This window comes from Lineus longissimus, chromosome 19, assembly GCF_910592395.1.
Source record: "Lineus longissimus chromosome 19, tnLinLong1.2, whole genome shotgun sequence".
NCBI classification, from domain to species: Eukaryota; Metazoa; Nemertea; class Pilidiophora; order Heteronemertea; family Lineidae; genus Lineus; species Lineus longissimus.
Window position 1 is genome coordinate 3,576,578 of NC_088326.1, and position 20,817 is coordinate 3,597,394.

The 20,817-nt window shown below is 39.7% G+C and overlaps 1 protein-coding gene across 17 annotated transcripts in view; it reads left to right on the forward strand.

Moving 5' to 3' along the window:
• The window catches only part of LOC135502762 (neuroglian-like), a 75,607-nt gene extending 55,053 nt beyond the window's left edge, over positions 1–20,554 (forward strand). For 8 of the 17 annotated variants that reach the window (XM_064795834.1, XM_064795841.1, XM_064795833.1 and 5 more), the window contains 3 exons: positions 61–87; positions 7,421–7,441; positions 14,941–20,554. In XM_064795834.1, the coding sequence (XP_064651904.1) occupies positions 61–87; positions 7,421–7,441; positions 14,941–15,139 (247 nt within the window). In that variant the 3' untranslated portion in view covers positions 15,140–20,554. Of the gene's footprint in view, positions 1–60; positions 88–4,887; positions 5,001–7,420; positions 7,442–9,343; positions 9,417–10,441; positions 10,477–14,940 lie in introns of those variants that run through there. The other 9 variants (XR_010449831.1, XR_010449832.1, XM_064795847.1 and 6 more) reach the window with 9 other exon arrangements.
• The last annotated feature ends 263 nt before the right edge of the window (positions 20,555–20,817 follow it).

Below are 20,817 nucleotides of genomic sequence, written 5' to 3' on the forward strand. Positions count from 1 at the left end.
TTGCGCTAGGTTTCTTGGCCATTTTTCGACATTTCATGATTTCATTTTCCGTTTCTTCAGCGCTGATGATGTTCAAGCTTTGTTAAGGTATTCATGCTTTCTGTGGTCTGCTTTGGAAGAGTTGGACGGATATAGCCGTACTCTTGTCACGGCGCAGTCTGTGTGTTAGGACGGGAATTTCCGTGTTGGCAGAATTTGGCATTTTTAAAGTGATATCTTATTTCTGCAACCTTTGAATTGCCCGAGGACATGAGCAGACGAATTATTCTTCCCACATTTTCTCAAAAATTATTTGTCCGTAGAAAAATATCTAATCATAACTACTTTGCTATGTTGTACAAAGAATACCTCAATCAAGCTCAGAATGCCAACATGGCCTACTTACCCACTGTATTCAGCATAGCCTGCTCCAGTGCATTACCCTGCTGACCACCAGACAGTTGGCCGCATTCAGGGCTTGGTTGACCACCTAAAATTTCCAATTTGACTCTGTGTTGAATTGAATTTTACAACCTGTCAAATAAATAAGGTATCAATATCATGTTAGTTTCAAATTCTGCATGACGGAAATATCCTCAAATATCACGACTGTCCGTAAAATTGCTCAGCACACCACGCTGTAGGGTGAATTTGGTAGCGGTGAAACGTTTTTGCAACTCATGTAGTTCTCACTTTTTAAACCATAGTTTTGACTCCAAGATTGAGGTTAAAAAAGTTAAATCTGAGGGTTTAGGGTTAATAGTCTGATTTCAACGATGTTATAGGTTATCAGTCAACTTTACACTTTAATTTGAAACCAGTCCTGTCCTGAAACCTTTCTGTAGGCCTCAGATGAGCTGCTAAACCAGCGCTACAATCTGAGCATTTCTGACTGGTACCCGTTTATACACCTCGGTGTAGAGAGGCAAGTAAGACAAAGAGACCGGCCTACAGACTTCTTGACTGCTAGTCGAGAGTCCCAACCACTGCACCACAGTTGCATGTTGGCGTGTATATTTGAAACAATCAGTCTTAGAAAAGTCCTAATTTCAAATTGTAATCACTTGGTCCTAGCTCATAACAACGCTGACTGCCTATATGATTAAGACTACTTTTAAAGATAAGCTGGACTTGGTGATTGAAAAAAATATCCATTGTGGGTTTGGAACAAAAAAAAACACGCAGCTTTTTAGATGCAATAACTCAGTATGCTTTTGTACTTTGTACACATTTTTAAGAACGAAATTCATCACATCTGATTTTTTCTGACTTTATGCGACCATCACTTAAACTTTCACAAATTCGGCAAGGCAATGTTGTGGAATCAGATTGCATGATCAAGTCCTGTATGTGGGCAAGCGTTTATATCTACTCCACGAGGTAAAAAAGCTTTATGTTAGAATAATTTAAACAAATACCTCGCTGAGGGTAGGATTTCACCGAGTGCAATTCGATGCGATTTTGCTTAGTTCACAACGCATGCGATCTTTGTATGAGCAATGCGTTGTGAAGTGACAAGGCACTGTGCGGTCACAATCGCACTCCGTGTAAACCTCCCCCAACGGACCGGCGTCGATTTTGCATGTTAATCGAAGCCGTCCCTCTGGTAGTTTTTGGCATCGGTGTATTATTTCATATAAGACTTCCCCGCAAAGGAGTACATTCGAGGTGTTTTGATTTCCGTCTTAGGTATTTTCGCATGAGATGGAGCGTAGATTGTTCCAAGGAGATTTTTTCCCCCCAAACATCTCGTCAATGTTTTCCCCACGTTTAGGGTCTTCAACATTATTAGCGGTTGCATGAAATGTCTAGGAGTGGTTTAACCATAGGGGAAAAGATGCGCAGATTTTCCCTATTTCGATCTTGTCCGCGACCAAGTTTGCGCCCAATTATGGCAAAATGAGTCAACCAATCAAATTCCTTCAAAATAAACTCCTTATGAAGCAATTTATGTCATTTGAACGCTGTTTCTTCGGTGTAGGATTCCGAGAGTTTGTGTAACTTGGACAGCAGAAGACCAACAGTGGGTGAGGTGATTTTGTCGATCATACCGAAACTAATTTTTTTCGTTCCCCCTGTAACTTTGAAGCAAACATTTCACCTTTTCACCCCCACGTTCCCTGTTTAGACTCATCCAGTTTGTGCATTAGACCAGTCCATAAATATAAGTGGGGGTGTAAAGGTTAAAAAAAATCGTTTCTGCTCAGTGTTTACTCATTTTGCCATTCTCGGTGAAAGTGGACTGCATTTTTGGCGTCCAATCCTCGATCCTACCCGGCTTCAACATGTATTAATCAAAAGTTCTTTTTCAGTTTCTGGCAAAGTGCCAAAGTTGTTTGTGTCATCCAAACTTCCTAAGCCATGTTGTACTGTAACAGTGCGTTTAATTGGTTTTGAAATCATACTTTTTCTCAGAATTCCAATTTTTGGGCCAAAAGTAGCGTTATTTCTCCAAATCTGGTGCCCAGAATGTGTATAATCAGCACTTGTTGTTGCATACATCGAGTGCAGTATTTAATCTGCATTGAAATAATTATAAGGATTTGTAAATCCGATGATTACACTGCCAATAAAACGCATAGGTCCTATTATGTATTGTGCCATTGTTCACAAACCATTTTTAAGGCATACAGTACAACCTCTCTATTGGGGACACCCATGGGACTGGGCGTTGGTGTCCGTAATGTAGAGGTGTCCATAATAGGGAGGTTATGCCATTATTGTCCACTTTTATCAACCTTCTCTTTATTTCAATTCCATGTTATTAAATTGATTATTTAGCCTCATTTCTGCTCTAGGTGGGCTTGCTTGATTCTTCAGTTATTTATTTTTACAATTTTGTTTTGACTACCGATTCAAATTTTGGACATACTAATGGATTTTCACTATTTAGTGGTTTTTGGTCTCGTCTCCTTGCCTAGGACATCTGACTTTTGGGGATGGCAAAGTGCCAGTCTTGCCAACAATAGAAAGAAGTGAATTTTATATGCATGTTACATTTTGACTTCAATTTGTTGTCCGATCTTGACAGTAGAAAAATTGGTTTGTTCAAAACCATCCTGGGCTTCAGGCCATTTTCTGATGATCTGAAATCACCTCCTCACGAGCAAGAGGTGGAGCATGCAGATGGCTCAGCGAGGTCCTGAAATGTTTGAGTTGGTGTAAGATTTTGATGAATCTCCAAAAGATTTGTTCGCAAAAAAAAAGTTGATGATAAGCCGACCAAATTCCGCTGTTGTTCTGCTAGACTTTTAAACCTACTCCACGCCCTCCGTTCGTTCCTGTGATGAATAGTACCATGCATGTTGTTCCTGTCCTCGTAACCACGGCCCGGTTGTTCAAAGCAACTTTTCTCACTAACACAGACGTCAACTTAACTCGGCGTTTAGTCTGAAGCTGATAACGCTAAGTTTAGTTAGCGCGAACGTTAGCGACGAAACTTGTCTTGAACATCCTGGCCAAGTATGTTTAAGAACCCTGTGTCTTATCAAAATCAAAGTTGGTTCTAATTGTCGCTTTAACAACGTGCATCATAGAAATCATACGCAGTTCCTTCCATTTGTTATGAACATTCACCTTCTGGTCGCAACCATTCCTCACAAATTCCATTTTAGTAAGGTGGAATGGGGTAATTGTAACCCCGGTTTATTTGCAGGCCCCTGCATTGTTGATGCATGGGGATATCAATCGATATCATAGGCAGGGGCTACAATTACCCCATTCTACCTTACATCAGAACGTTTTGCTCTACACTGACGTTTAGACTTCATACATTATGAATACGTACGTGTAACAACTATTCCTTGTACATTTCAACAGAACCAGTCCCCATCTATGTTGCGCACAAACTCATATCTTGTCTCCAATCCGTCAGTTTTTCACAACATTGATTCTCAAAAAACGTCCAACTCTGCCGCTCACCACGGCAAAATCGCAAAAACTCAGTTTCTCTCGGCCAGTTTATTCCCATCAAATGTTGTTTTGCTTCAACATGTGGTAACATCACCATGAAAAGATCCCCACAATTGGTCCATCACATATTTGTTCATGTTGTTTACCCTCCCAAGTCCTTTGTGGTTCAATTGTTTTCAAATGTCCAAGTCAGTTTGTGCACAGTTTTGTGTCAAAATTGCCAATTTTGCTTATTTGGTTCCAACTCTTGCGTTGCTTCTGCCCTTGTTTGCAGTACATCAGCCGAGATATCGTTTTCCAAGTTCTGCAGCTATGTAGAGCCAATAATTTCATTGCAAAGTTGGTGCCAACAATATCTATGAGCTGCGTTGGGGTATTAAGTGTCAGCTCTTTGAAATACGTTTTAGGCCACTGGCAGTACGACTTTGCAATCTTTTAAGTTTTCTACTAACATTAGAAAATAAGCTCACCAGTGAAGTGAAAACCAAAGGGGACACAAGTATTCCTATGGGGGAAACTGCTCGAACTTGGCTTTGCTTATCTAACCACAACATTATTCTTGGACGCCTCAGTATTCTCTTTGTCCAAAACATGCCGTGTACCATGGATCTCGCTTGTGCTCAGATTATTATTAGTGTGTTTCATCACCTGTCATTTCATGCACACTGTTTGTTTTACCTGAGGAGTCCAATGTCTAAAACTTGTCCAAACTTGTCCAAACTTGTCCAAACTTGTCCAAACTGGTCCAAACTTGTCCAAACTGGTCCAAACTTACCCAAGTTATGGTAAAGTTAAAGTGGCTTCATCTACATGTACTAAACCCCTTGTCCATCTGGTTGCACCTGAGAATTCTGTCTCGTTAGTCTTGTTCCCTGATGGACGTCGCCCTACTGTCTCGAATACTCGAAATTCACTACGCTCAAACGCCATAAACTAAGTGTTACCGTGGTTACGATAACGACACTGTTTCGTTTCCTATATGCCGCTGCTCCACAGAGTGACCTACACGATGCGTGTTAGTACGCTCCGGCCAGCAAAGAAGGCGCCGCTAGAACCACCGCCGGCCGAACTTTAACGTCTTGCCTCAGTGATGGCTTTCTAATCGCGAGGTAGGTAACATCCTTTTGAAGGGCATGTTACCGTTATGTTAGTGAAGTTTAAAGTGTTTCAGCCAGAAACCGCTTTGTACCCTTTGCAAAAAACGACAAAAACCCTGAGATTGGATGGTTCGAACTTGTACAAATAGCACTAAACTGAGGCACTCTGTCACAAAAGCTATATTTGGGCATGAATTTCGGTCCGGCGTCGTACGAAATTGACAAGTTCTGAATTGGTTCTGAACAATAGAACACAACCGATGTTACAACTTGTAAGGAACCAACATTGAAGTTGCATCAGGCTGTTTTCGGCAGATATCACCTCGAAGAATTCGTTTTCCAACTTGCTGAGCATCAGGCCAGCGCGCCAACTTACTGAGCTGCGCCACCCTGGTTGTGTATATTACAGCTCTTGTTTACTATTGGCTATGCATTCTGGTGATTTGTGTCGTGTGGCTGTCTCGGGGGCAGCCGCCATAAAGTTGAAATGTGCCCAGGCGGCAGTGCTGAAGATGTGGCACCGAAGTGTATCTTGCTGACATCACCTGGGGCAGAGTTTCCTGACATCTTCTTCATTTTCTGGCTGAAATGCGCTTTTCATATTAACCTCTGGTTTACTAAACCTCCTACTCAACCTCTGTAAGTGGAGTGGCGTAGTTGTGTAGTGCTTTCAATTTGCTTAGAATCACTCGGGGGGGGGGGGGAAAACAAAACAAAATGTTGACAACAAGTTAGAAGTCTGTATGGGACTCATTCTTGGTCAATCGACTTGTTATTTGGGAAATAACATCTGAAAAGATTTCCTTGTGTAAAAGTGACAAGTTTTGTAGATCAAAAACATATTCTCTGATGTCTTGTTCATGCAGTTATCCAGAAAAAACCAAAACAAAAAGTTGACCACACAATTTAGAAGTCCTTGTCTTACAAACTTGTTTCGGGGAAATATCACCTGAAAAGGATTTTTGGGGTGAAAGTGACAAATCATATTGATCAAGTACTGTGGTATGTGACCCTTATTTGTCAAGTACAGAGTATAATATAAGGTAATGTGGTACAATTACAGCTCATTTACAATTATAGCCTCTACAGTTTAAAAAACAGTTGTCAGTACACATAAATGCACACGGAGTCTATAATTGTACTGGGGCTATAAATGTATCAGTTTACCTTATGATATAATCTGTTGGTATATACGTCAAGGTATAAAATAATTGAAAACTACTAACGAACCACTTTTTGAGTGTGCTGCCCCCTATTGCACAGTGGCCTAAGCTGTCGACACAACACGTTGCTGCTTGTAATCACTTCACTAACATTTTCGCTATAGTCGGTGTGTTTTTTGTCCAGATTTGCAAAATGGAGTTTATCGAACCAGTGGCTGTATTGCGTATATCATTCAGAAGGGAGGTTAAGGGACTTCACAATGAGGGCCAAAACGACTTGAAGGCCAATTGGTGACAGAGGAGGACAGATTCTTTAAAGGTTGATTGGTGAAAATGTCCAGATTAAGAAAAAACTCATATCTGTCCATGAAGTTAAGAACTTGAATCGGTGATAAAGTACCAGCAGGATATATACGATGTCCTATTTGGAGCCATGGCTGGTTTTCACGACTTGGAACATGTTTTCATACTTTCCCTTTAGCGGGCCGTTCGTAATAAAATTTTCGAATATTAATCAACAAATTCACCCTTAACCCATCTGACGTTCAAGTTAACGTGTTCTGGTTCTCATAAACTCTCTTAAACTCCCTATTGTCGTTTGGTCAGGAAGTTTGTTTTCTGAACGGAGGGTGTGTCTTTGTGGAGTAGGAGTAGAAATTGACAAATGTATGGCCCACTAGATGGCGTCCAGTACCGTTATGTGACTTATCGGCCTTTGCATTCAAACTCATAATTTCTAATAAATGTTTGCAATGTCCTAGCAAGAGATAAATCAGCTTGCGTATCATTAGGGTCAGGGGGCGCTAAGAAATATACTAAACAGACAATGATTAATTAATGAAGTCTTTTACGGAATTATAAACATTTCCATGCTAATCATGGTTTCTTCGTCATCACTCATTCTCTCACTCACTTCGATGTCAGATTGTGTCCAGTTCTACCTAGTTTCTTGCCTCAACATTTTTCGATGTTGTTTATACCGAATGCCACAGTTGGATTGCAAGTGATGTTTATAAAGGCTGCTATTTTGAATATCAAGATGCGAGTAACATGGCGACTGAGCAAGTGTTGCGATGATGTTACCACATGGTTGGCGATCGAATGGACCTCACTAATCCAGCCGTGGTGTTGGGACCCAACATGAAATATGTCCCTCTGTCTGTCCTGTCCTTTGTAATAGTTCGTTAAAGTGCCCGTAGGGGGCTCTGTCTACGTGTTTCGTAGCAAATTTCGACATTTTTTTTCATTTTACTCTTTTCCATATTCTAGTGACAAAAAACCTACGCAGAGGTAATAATACAATCAGGACGGATGAGCATGGTTATAAATATCATTGGATATTTTTTCCGCTTTTCGTTTTTTGTTGTGTTTCTCTTCCCGAATTGCTATAAGTGAAGTCTTTTCATGCTCTGTGAATGGCGGACAACCCGTGTGCAAAAACTCTATAGTGGCTTTAGAAGAGGTCTGCCTAAACAGCATCAAGTAGCGTCCAGTAAGATTTAAGATCATCAAAATGAACTTTTCTGGTCATGAACGAAATAAGCTGGCCATTTGACTAATTTCCTGACATTTGATTGGCAAAGTGAGTTGTTTTCTAAATTACCAGTGTCCATAAAACTTAATGGACCTTACTAGACGCTTCTAGTAGCTGTTTAGGTAGACTGTTTATGTCATTCTGATCTGTCAAAGAGAAGCCTGGCACTTTTAAGCCTACAAGGTTGGAAGCATATGCACCCGTGAATTGTCAACCATCTCTTTGAGGGTTGTCCACCTCGTCGAGTCAAAGCTAACAAACTCGCCGAGTGAGTCCAGCCCAGATTGAGGTCTGCCTCTAAACAGGACCCTTGAATCACAGTTACTTGTAACACACCGCACTGTATCCAGTAATACTGTCCATACAAGCTGGGGTCCTGTCCAAATGCAGCCTTCGATTTGGGGCTAGAGGCACTCGGTGACATTGTTACACTGGACTCGGTGATGTGGGAAACCCTCGTAGGGGTGGTTGCTGATTCCAGCACCGGAGTTGTCCTCATTTCCGCACATTTCTGCGTCTTTCTGTCCGTTTGCCGATTTCGTCGTCCATTTTGTGCTCTCAAAATGAGGTCATCCGTTATGGATCTCGTTTTAGATGATTTCAATAAGCATGCTGAAAAACTTGATCATGATACTGTTTTTGCCATTTTCTCGAATGTTTGAGCCAAAATTTAATTTTCTGTCCAACCCAATTTCTTGTTTTTGCGACTTTTTCTACTCTGTCCGTCAATATTTGATCAAATTTGAATATAACTGGGCATGAATTTGTTTGTGAATACTATTTTGATGTGTTTTTGCGTCTTGCAAAATGGGCCGGTCTGATTTTTGCATGTAGTGAAAGAATCTCAAGAAGAGTTTGGTTGTGCCATAGCATGTTTGAAAAATTTTCTGCTGAAATTTTTATAGTTGCCTATCATATTCCATTACTTGTGTATACTTTCAGTCATCCAAGCAGTTTGAAAATACAGGAGCTAGTTTTGTTTAATTTCTGAGCTCTGATGTTTATTCAAAGTTCATTTGACTGTTTTCTGAATAGTTTTATATGAATCTGGTTATTTTTGATTCATGGAAAGACCGATTGAGCATTTATTATTATCACAAAGCTTTTGAAAAAAAAATGGTGAAAAAAAATTGAGCATTTATTATCACAAAGCTTTTGAAGAAAAAAATGGTGAAAAAAAAATTGAAACATTTTGGATTCAAGGAATGACCGATTGAGCATTTATTATCACAAAGCTTTTGAAGAAAAAAATGGTGAAAAAAAAAATGGTGAAAAAAAAATTGAAACATTTTGGATTCAAGGAATGACCGATTGAGCATTTATTATCACAAAGCTTTTGAAGAAAAAAATGGTGAAAAAAAAATTGAAACATTTTGGATTCAAGGAATGACCGATTGAGCATTTATTATCACAAAGCTTTTGAAAAAAAAATGGTGAAAAAAAAATTGAAACATTAGTCGTCTTTCTTTTGTACTATATTTATATTGATTTCGAACAAAAAAAAGTGAAAGTGCTTTGGTTCGTTATGATTTTGATGAATATCTAATACCATTTTGTCTCAGGAAAGAAGCGATTCTGTAAAATTCTCTCGAAATTATTTCTCGCAATTTTTGCAAACTTTTTGATATTTTGCCGCTTTTCCCCGCGTCTTTTTTCAGCAAGCTTATTGGAGCTGACCACAACGTGCGGTATCTATAGCTGGCCATCTCGGTTGTCGCTGCAGTGTCTAATGTATTCGTTTAATATTCGTTGTCGGCATGATTCCCATTCTTGTTACTAGGTGGCGCTGCAGTTGTAATCCGTAAAATTCCGACAGTGGTGACGTGTTGAATTGTCGTTCTTGTAGTGCAAAGTTCATTGGTGAAAGAGATGAAAAAATATATTGCGAAATAGTGTATCAATCAGTCAATATGAATTGGATTGAAATTCTCAGACACTTTCTGAAAACTGGTTTTGGGAAGACGTTAGACCAGTTTCAACTACAGCTGCATTTTCACAGGCAATGGATTAATTCCAATGAAAGTCATTGACCTGATGATTCAAACTGACCTCAATGGCCTGTGAAAGCAGCAAAATGATGACACTAAACTGCTATAGTTGAATTAGGCCATTAGTCTAGAATGTGGAAAATCAGAGAAAAATGGTCTTCCGATACTGAATTTTATCAAAAATATTCAGAAAGATCTTTGCAGTTTCCTTTGATTAAACCTTTTGCTGAGGAACTTTGTTTTTCTTCCTCCCTCATTTTATAGGGCACCTTCGTTTAAATTTGAGGTGGCTTAAGAAAAAAAACTTTGGGAAATGAAAAAAAAGGAAAATGATTTTGGTCTTGGTTTTTTCTCTCCGGAATTTGCGCCACTTCGTAACAACGAATGTAGTAAATCTTCACACATCTCATAAAATCACATAGTGTATTCAGTTATAATCGTATTCAGTTGACCTTCGACCTGTGTTCATATGATTTGCACATTCATGATGTAATTTGCATATTCATAATGTCATTTTGCATATCATATCATCTGACAGTCTCTTTTAGCAACCCAGGTTTGAAAGTGACGAATTTGCATCGATTCGTATCAACTGCACAACTATCATTTGATTTCAAGGAGCACACAGGTCCCTAGTTTTGAAAATGAATTTGCATATTCATAACGTAATTTGCATATTCATAATGTAATTTGCATATTCATAATGTCTTTTGGGGTGGATTTGGCACGCATAATCCTACTTTCATTCGAATGCCTCTGATTTTTCAGCGACGATGATAGGGAAGAATTAGTTTAGGCCATAGGTTTGGATAGTTCGTATATCATAGGCATCACAGGATAGGCATTATTTTGAATTTGAGCGCCCCGCAAATGAGCGATTTTCGTTGCTGCAACGTGCAACGTACAATCATGATCAAATGTCAGAAGAGTCATTGCTGGTACCTGCAACAAGAATCTGTGATTGCTATGACCTACAATCGTTATCAAATCAAGCGCTTGCCGGCTTTACCCGCAGATAAGTTGTTGTATTGCTTGCCGCAGCGATAGTTTTCACAGGTCGCGGTGACGAATATTGCCTGTTTGCGGGGCACTTTAGGGAAGGATTCTTATCAGGCACACGAATATTTGAATAGCCAAAGTGGAGAACCAGTGACCTTGACTCTTTGTCCAAAAGACCGCCTCAAACCAAGATCGGATATTTTGGTCATCTAGCAGTCGGCTCTGGTTCCTGAAATATGGAAGACGGGCAGTTCTAAGGACGTTTTCACATTGAAAATATTTTGTTATTTTTTGCTCTGTGCATATCCTTGCAGACGTGCACTTTCAACTTTTACAGTCAAAGAGTAGGGTGCCAGTTTTTCATGTGGCTGGATGATTATTTCAGTAAGGGACGCATGAAAAGGGAAAAAGGTTGTATGGATATTCTCTCGTTTTGAAATACTGACTCTACCGGTGTGTTTTTTTTGTCGTGGTGAGGTTTTTTTAAAGAAGACAGATGAAAGGTTACTGATTCTCCATTGGTGGCGTTGTACCTATCAATATGCAAATGATGACAGTTGATTGACAGATTGCGTTGATTGATCGTTATAATGTTTATATCAGTCTGCGCCACGGACCCTTCAAAGTGGAGTGCCCTGTAGCGGTGAGACCCTGTGGCTCGTCTCCTGTCGAGGGCCGACACCCTCTCATGTAGGAACTGTTCTAGTCCCATCGCCTCGCTATAACGATGCTGTCAGCGAAATGTCGATCACAAAACACGCAAGACCGATTTATAAACATGCACCAAACATCCTGACATTACGATTACAACTGCACTCGAGACCACCGAATCTATTAACCCTTTGAGTACACACCCGGTAAATGCTGGGTATCGTTGCGTACGGACCCGGTAAAAACCGGGTACCATAGCGTATGAACCCGGTAAATACCGGGTACCGTAGCGTACGAACCCGGTAAATACCGGGTACGGTAGCGTATGAACCTGGTAAATACTGGGTAACGTAGCGTATGAACCCGGTAAATACTGGGTACTGTAGCGTACGAACCCGGTAAATACTGGGTACCGTAGGGTACGAACCCGGTATATACCGGGCAACGTAGCGAAGGAGTTAAGATGGTCAGCAATCTTCTGAAATTGCTCTGTGATAAACAAGTGTCAAACATAGTATTTGAATTGCACACATTTTCCACCACTACAAAAAACGCCACAGCAAAAACACAACTCTTCCTTTACAAATTTTTATGATGATGACTTTTGCATCATTGAGCAAAACCTTGCACAACATTGGAGGTGGGATAAGAGAGTAGGTAGCCTCTGATCTCTCTAAACCTCTCTATTCTTCCGCCACTCTAGAAGTAAAAATCGGTACTCCTGCCCCACGTAGCAAGAATATCCTGTTATTTCACTAAAGTAGCGGAACCACGTGTACTTGTAGATCACACCCCTCAAAATACTCACTTAGACTCTTCCAACGTTTCATTCAGTGCAATTCTAGGACGTTCCATTATTTCTTAGGGATGATAACTTGTCGCATGTGACCTCTGCTCTGCTTCTCCTGGCTTGTTTTTGTAGACATGATCGATATTTGCTTTGGTTGTGTCAAACTTCAATTTGGAATGAAACTTATCATTTTGTATGATTTTTGTAGAGTTTGCCTTTCAAACTGTCGTTTTATGTAGGCTAGTTTCCCATCGTGCCACCAGGGCTATTTTGTTGATATCATAAGGCTTCAAAAACTCCCAGATCATGACAATTTTCGCCATGTTTTCAGCGATTTGAATTTTGTTGATAATGACACTGGGTGGGTCCGAAAATTTGAAAAAGCAACGTCAATTGAAAGAAAAAAACACGTTAACCTGAATTGTCGTAAACGAATTGTCCCTGTTACACAATGTCCTGCTGCTCGGCGGGGATTCAGCCAACATTCTCTGTAGGTTTTTTCCGATCTAAAAGTTGGCAGCCCTTTGTTACTTACTGCCACCTTTTGGTAAACAGAGTGACTATTGCATAAACTTAGATTTTTTCCAGATTTCACTTTGTCAGGAACCAGTCTAATCTGGACTGATAACGTAAACTGTGGAATGTTCGCAAACCTTAAAGTTGTCCTATGTGCTTATTTTCTTTGGTGGTAAAAAGTGGTAGCCTAAATTCTGCAGTTTGTGCCGAAATGTCATGGTCGTTGCATCAGAGTAGAAATTTTCTAAAGTTAAATTACAGTAGATCTCCCTTTGCGGACACCTCACTATTAAGGACACCCTCTCTATTAAGGACACTAGTTTTGGTACCAAATTGGTTGTTTCGATTCAATTTGACCTCTCTAATCAGGACACCTCTCTATTAGGGACAGCACTTGTCAGTCCCGAGGGTGTCCTTAATAGAGAGGTATACCATTTGCCTCCTTAATTGCAAAAATATGATGCATCACGAACATTTCGCGGTTTACAAGACGAAGATCTCATCTCTCTATCTGGGGTGGCTGATGTACTCATGATTTTGTCCAAACAAAGAACTAAGATTCCATCTGTTTGGAAAAGGACTGAACTTTGACCCGTCTCAGTTAACAGAAAGTAGAAGCTTGGGTGAGGGATGCAGCCCACTAAACATGTCGCTACATTTAACAATTTGCTTCCAGAATTGAAACCTGTTATACCCTGTTCTCACTAACCAAGTTGACGATTAACATGGATTGACATAGCAGTTAAATAGTTGGTTATCATTACTAACACATTGCTGATTGTTTATTTCATGTCAATATGTTTTCTTAATACTTGTTCTTATTTTAGCATAATGTCTGTGTAGCCCAGCAATTGTAAGCCGGAGCATCAACAATGGATATTGTGGCTTTGACTAAATGAGATTTATGGAGTCTTGTAACTCTGAATTGATTTCCATCCAGATGTATGGATTTCCATCAAATCTGAATTTGAACTGATCTTCATGGACAGACTTCTATCCAGATGGAAGGATATCCATCCTGTCTGAATTTAGACTGATCTCCATGGACAGACTTCTATCTGGATGGAAGGATATCCATCCTGTCTGAATTTAGACTGATCTCCATGGACAGACTTCTATCTGGATGGAAGGATATCCATCCTGTCTGAATTTAGACTGATCTCCATGCACAGACTTCTATCTGAATGGAAGGATATCCATCCTGTCTGAATTTAGACTGATCTCCATGCACAGACTTCTATCTGGATGGAAGGATATCCATCCTGTCTGAATTTAGACTGATCTCCATGGACAGACTTCTATCTGGATGGAAGGATATCCATCCTGTCTGAATTTGGACTGATCTCCATGGACAGACTTCTATCTGGATGGAAGGATATCCATACTGTCTGAATTTGGACTGATCTCCATGGACAGACTTCTATCTGGATGGAAGGATATCCATCCTGTCTGAATTTGGACTGATCTCCATGGACAGACTTCTATCTGGATGGAAGGATATCCATCCTGTCTGAATTTAGACTGATCTCCATGGACAGACTTCTATCTGGATGGAAGGATATCCATCCTGTCTGAATTTGGACTGATTTCCATGGACAGACTTCTATCTGGATGGAAGGATATCCATCCTGTCTGAATTTGGACTGATCTCCATGGACAGACTTCTATCTGGATGGAAGGATATCCATCCTGTCTGAATTTGGACTGATTTCCATGGACAGACTTCTATCTGGATGGAAGGATATCCATCCTGTCTGAATTTGGACTGATTTCCATGGACAGACTTCTATCCAGATGGAAGGATATCCATCCTGTCTGAATTTAGACTGATCTCCATGGACAGACTTCTATCTGGATGGAAGGATATCCATCCTGTCTGAATTTAGACTGATCTCCATGGACAGACTTCTATCTGGATGGAAGGATATCCATACTGTCTGAATTTAGACTGATCTCCATGGACAGACTTCTATCTGGATGGAAGGATATCCATCCTGTCTGAATTTAGACTGATCTCCATGGACAGACTTCTATCTGGATGGAAGGATATCCATACTGTCTGAATTTGGACTTGGCTCCATCCAGCTGGCATTGGATACCCATCCACTCTAATATACCACAAGCAGCCAATCAAATTTTAAGCAAACAGCATTATGAAGTGGTGAATTCAATTCCACACTTTCGGCTATTGCCAGTTTGAATCTGGGAGTATGACCGACTGAGTTGCTGGCCTACATAGACATAACAAACACCCCACACCTCCCTTCCACTCCCAATACACCTGGCATTCAAATTGCGCTATCTTTTCCAGAGAGAGGGACCCAATTGGTGGAAGCCGGGCATCGTTGGACAGTAGTATCAAACCCATAGACAGTGATGATGACAATGACTCGATGGCGGAATATGGCGACATCGACACCGGCAAATTTAACGAGGACGGATCTTTTATCGGCCAGTATGGAACTGACAGGAAGAAGAAGGAAGCCCCACCACCATATTCGTCAGTTTAAATTTCGATTGTATTTCGAAAGAAGTCTTTTGGTTTTAAAAAATCTGAAATCAAAGTCAAAAGTTTCAACAGGTTTGTGCTAGGCTGTTGTTAAAGGGACTATGTATGCTGCGTTAAAGGGACTATGTTGTAACCATTGTTAATTCTGAGGGATTGTGAATGGTGTTAAAGGGACTATGATGCTGCGATCGTCATTGGTTGTTGTTTAGCCTGACGTCTGCCTCTAAGAACGCGCTGTAGATTTTACACCAGATAGGCTAGGTTATACTTGCGATTGTTAGTTAGGGATGGTCACCTGACTGCTAGTGGCACCTGGTGGGCAAATATATCACCGTTATCTATCCGAGCTAACCTGTTATTTGAGTGTTTGTTTATATTTTGAAAGGTCAAAGGGTCTTGTTAAACGCGTTCTAAAATTTCTTTGATCAACAAGCAGAAAATTTAATCCAAGAGTTTAGTTGTTTTGCGCCTTTTGGTACTTTAAGATGCCCCGGTCGTTAAAGGATGACCCGTCTCATAATTTACTAGTCAGTTCTGGACAATCATTCGGATTCAAATAATTTAAGAGAAAAGCATTGAATTTTCTGAAACATGCATTGAAAATATGAAAAACCTCACTCCTAGATGATGTTAAGACAATTTGGCGACTGCCCATTAGGTTGAGGTGAATGAGCACTTTAAGTAAAAATGTTTGATTATGATTATTGATATTTGTCAATAATAATAAATCAATTATGAAATAACACTTTCATACAATTGGTCAAATCTATGCACAAATAAGATCAAAACTTGTATCAGGCGAGAAAATATCACTTCCGCCCTTTCATATGCATGTCTTCGTAGAATACACCCAACTGACCAACGTCATGTTCTGTTTGTGGAAAATGGTTAAAAGTTTGGGGACAAAGTCCCCCATGTCATTTCGTGTACATATTTTAGTAGCATAACATGCCACCAGGTGGTACTTTGAAAATTAGCGTATGGCACAGCAAAGATCGTAGACCCCAGCTTCATGAGATTATGATGTAGTTCACTAACGCAAAGCTAGGTGGCGCTAAGAGGCACTGAGATAATGGAACTGATGTGAATTTTCACTTTTTGGGATTTTTTTGGAAACACTGTATTTTGAATTCTTAGTGAATTAGCTGTCTCAGTGTCTTGGCTAATGGCTCACTTTCTGTTTTCCGTGAGCTTTACCATGCAAAGTGTCTCAAAACATGTCCCATTTAAACACTTTTTTTCAACACCTAGTACAATCTATACACGGTCCACTGCTTGTCTGATCAATGATTAATCATGTTAAAAGTTATTTCCGAGATTTATTTTTTGAAAATTTGGGAAATTAAGTAAAAAGGTGAGCAATTTTAGACGAGGTACTTCGCGTAAGCTTGTCTTGTGTGGGTAGTTTTCAAAGGGGTTAAAGATTTGCGTCGCTGTCTAAGAAATTTCTGCTGGTAGAAGTTGTTGGTTGTTACCGTAACTGGAGCAATGTCCGCTCCTCTAGTTAAAGATGTGTCCTGTAGGTGTCTCTGCTGTTGTATAGAATACGTGTGAGCAAGACCAAGTTTTTGCTTTTGTCGACAGTTCTCCGAAAGTGGGAAACTCCGCTTATAAGCCAAGTTCAATCCAGACATACTGGATTTGTCCTCATTTTCGTTGACTTGAGCATATATGTCAAGTTGATCAGGGTGACTCAAAATTTTACATGAAAAACTTCAAAATTTGCATTTGACCAGATTTCAAAGTTCATCTCAATTAAGAGTGCACTAGAATTGCCAGAACTCTTTATAGTAATGTATTTTACATTACATCGGTAATGTATAATCATGTAATATGATTTACATTATAATCGGTAATGTAGAGTTATTCTGATGAACTTGACAGGACAATACTTTGAATATTTTTTACATGTTCGTGTGTTAAATAGGTGTACAAACCAAGATGTCACTGCACTGTATATAGTTTCAATGTCGCTTTCCTCGTATAAGGCGCTTTATGACCATTGTCAAATGTAAATGCGGAGATACATAGGCTTATTAGTTTAATTATGACGAAATAATCACATTTTTATGCATTTAATCTGCTTGGTGTAGGCATGGGTTTGAAAGGGTTGATTTACTTGTACTATACATGAAGTCTCAAGATCAAATAAGAGAGCATCTCAAAATACGGTAGGTTTAAGCGCGAACTCTCGAGACCTGGGTTCCAGTTTAAGCTCAGAAAGAAGGAAATTTCTGGCCTTTCTTTGACCCCCCATCAAAGACTAAAAACAGGAAGATGTAGCCTCATTCGCAGATTTATTCAGGTTTATAATAAGTAAATAAGTGTGTCATTTATATAGCGCTTCCCAGAACGTTTCAGCTGTTAAAGCGCTTACAGCTGATTTTTACCGATAATGTCCATTGAACAGCCAAGTCTTCAAATGCATTCGAAAAGTGTCTTGATCCTCAATCGCCTTTATGTCATTGGGAAGTTTATTCCATAATCGCGCAGAGGACACTGAAAAACTTCGATCACCAAAGATTGTTCTTGTTCTTTTTACGGCCAGGTTTCTTGAACTTACATCCATAGAACGTGTGTGACGAGTAATATCCTGATGTTTCACAAGCTGTTCTAGGTAAACGGGTGCCCTTCCATGCAAGATCTTGTGTGTCAGATTGATAATTTTATACTCGATGCGCAAGGCCACTGGCAACCAATGAAGGTCTTTCAAGTTTAGACATTGATATCCATCTGTTTCCACAGGATTAGAAGCAATCGCAAAAGTACCGGTTTAGGTACAGACAAACGGAATCGTCTGGCAAAAGTCAAAGTTGATAACGATATGTGTTAGTCTTTCAACCTGTCCAACCCATGCCTGCACACCGCTCAGATTTCAACTTCGCTATTTTTAGACTTACTAAACTTTATGGGGCAATAGTGTTAACCGTAAAATATTTAGACTAACGTAGTAGATATATAGATATTCAAGCGAAATTTGCCATTATAAGCTATGTGTACTTGATGTAGCTTTGAATATAAATTCGGTGTAAATTTTGGCAAATTTGGGTTGGAACATGTTAGTTTTTAGTGCCATTGATAGACGTCAGCAAGTTAAATTTCATATCTACGCACCATTCGCTTAGACATTATGTGTAACCATAGTAACGGGTACTTTGCCCATTTTTTGTGTGGGTTGTTTCGACTTTTTACTCGCGGGGAAAATGTGGCGAAGAATTTGCATCATTTCATAACTACATTTCAGCTGAATTCATGCTTGTCGCATTTCTCGTAGATGGGCGGGAACAATTGGATGAAATTGACTCGAATAATACTCTGTTTGGCATAGAGTGCTATAATGATATTCCAAGATATTGCTGCCAACCTTGATGTCTGTTTTGACTTTTCCCGCCTACAGTCCAAGTCAAAATTGACATCCTTTCTGCTTAGCGTCTACACATAAGTTACACGCGAGTTGTGTGCGCCAATGAAGGGCCTATCTCTATATGTTTGACAAAGGTTGCAGGTTTACTTACGTGGCGCACCACTGACGCGATTTAAGGGATGTCAAATGTGACTTGGACTGTATTTTGCACACTTTGTACATAAGGGCTCTATCAATGTGTATAATCAAGTTGTTTAGTATATACGTCTAATTCTCATAGCGATTTTTGTATGAAAAGTCCAGGTTAACAATAGTGCCCTACGTGTATATAATGTGATATATTTATTACAAGATGTCGGCGCCGTACACGTCGCTAGGCGTTAACCGGACGCGCCAGAAAAATAACGGGCGGGAAAAGATGGTCCTGATAAGTACCCTCTTTTCTCACCTGGGTCAATGTTCATTTTATGCCTCCTTGTAGCGGAGAAATTGTTCACGCGGAAAACTAAGTAACCTGTTTATTTGTGTTGGTGGCACTTTGGCGAAAAATGTTTCGAATTTTCGGAAACCTCGTATCGAGCGAATCAGAATGTGTGTTGGTTATAGCCTGAATAAAACGTGAATAAGTTCGGATAGAGTGTTTTGTAATGGATAACATTGTCAAAGAGCTTTATATTTACTCATCAGCAGAACCCAGAAACCTTCCTATCTGTAGTACGAAGCAAGGAGCGCACATCTGGCGTAACTCTTGGCTGTTTCAGGCATTGAGCCTGTCTCTCACTTATAAGTAAATCCCTTTCATATTAGGGCTATTTCTTACAAATGAAGCCAGCCCTGAGGTGAGGTCAGTCCCTCACAGATAAAAGCTATTCCGCGCAAATAATGGCTATTCGTCACAAATGAAGACTATTCCTCACAAATAATGGATATTTCTCACAAATAAGGCTATTCTTCACAAATGATGGCTATTCCTCAAAAATAAGGGCTATTCCTCACAAATGATGGCTATTCCTCACGAATAATGGCTATTCCTTACAAATAATGGCTATTCGTATAAACAAATAATGGCTATTCCTAACAAGTAATGGCTATTCCTCACAAATATTGGCTATTCTCCTCATATATATGGCTATTCCTCATATATAAGGCTATTCCTCACAAATAATGACTATTCCTCACAAATAATGGCTATTCCTCACAAATAATGGCTATTCCTCACAAATAATGGCTATTCCTCACAAATAATGGCTTATCCTAACAAATAATGGCTATTCCTAATAAATAAGAGCTTTTCCTAACAAATAAGGGCTATTCCTCACAAATGATGGCTATTCCTCATAAATAAGGCTATTCTTCACAAATAAAGGCTATTCCTCACAAATAAGGGCTATTCCTCACAAACGATGGCTATTCCTCGCAAATAACAGCTCGTAATCCTCGTAACAGTGTCTGTTCCAGAGTATTGTTTGTGTTCTGTCAAGTTTCTGAATCTTTCTCGGGTGGCGCTGCAGAGACGACCAATTCTAGTCTGAATTTTGATCATTTGTTATGGGGAGTCTTGCAAAGCGCTGCCTATCTTTCATTCCAAATACTCGCAATTCCGCATTTCTGTCATAAAACTTTTTCAAAGGTCTATTTTCACTATACCGTCTACTGGTACTGTATGTGTTGTGCACAATAGACTTGTTTTTTTTCGATTCACCCTGATTTGGCACTCATCTGTGTGCTTAAAATCGCAATGTCCTGTGAATATGTACAAGGAAAGTCGACTTATTTAACCTGGAATCTAAATGTGTATTACACTGTGCGTCTGCTGGCTATCTATACTCGGCTTTAAACATGCACTTGTTGTTTTGATCTGTAAGAAAGCAAAGCTAAATCGTTGTAATAATTATATGAAAAATTCTGCCACAGATATTCACCCTCTCACCCCTTTTCATAATGGACTTGACCAATCATGCATTTTATTAACTTAGGCCAGTCCATTGTCTACTATAACTTAGGGGTGGTAGTTAGATTTCCATTTAACCCAGCAAAACTGTGTCATCAGTGTTCATGACAAAACCTTTGCGTATGCAGTTCCTGATTAATTCCTAATTACTGATTTCATCCGGAACATTTTCGCCGAAGTGTCACAGTTTATTTCAGCTCTGTCGTTTTAGTTAGTTTAATTGAGATTTACAATCATGAGGACTTACTTTAGGGTTCAGGTGTGTGTGGGTCTGTGGTTCAAAAACATCCAAATTATATTTCGCGAGCACATTTTCGCCAGGTAAAAGGCTGAGATAGTTTAATACATCGTTTACAGAGGAGAG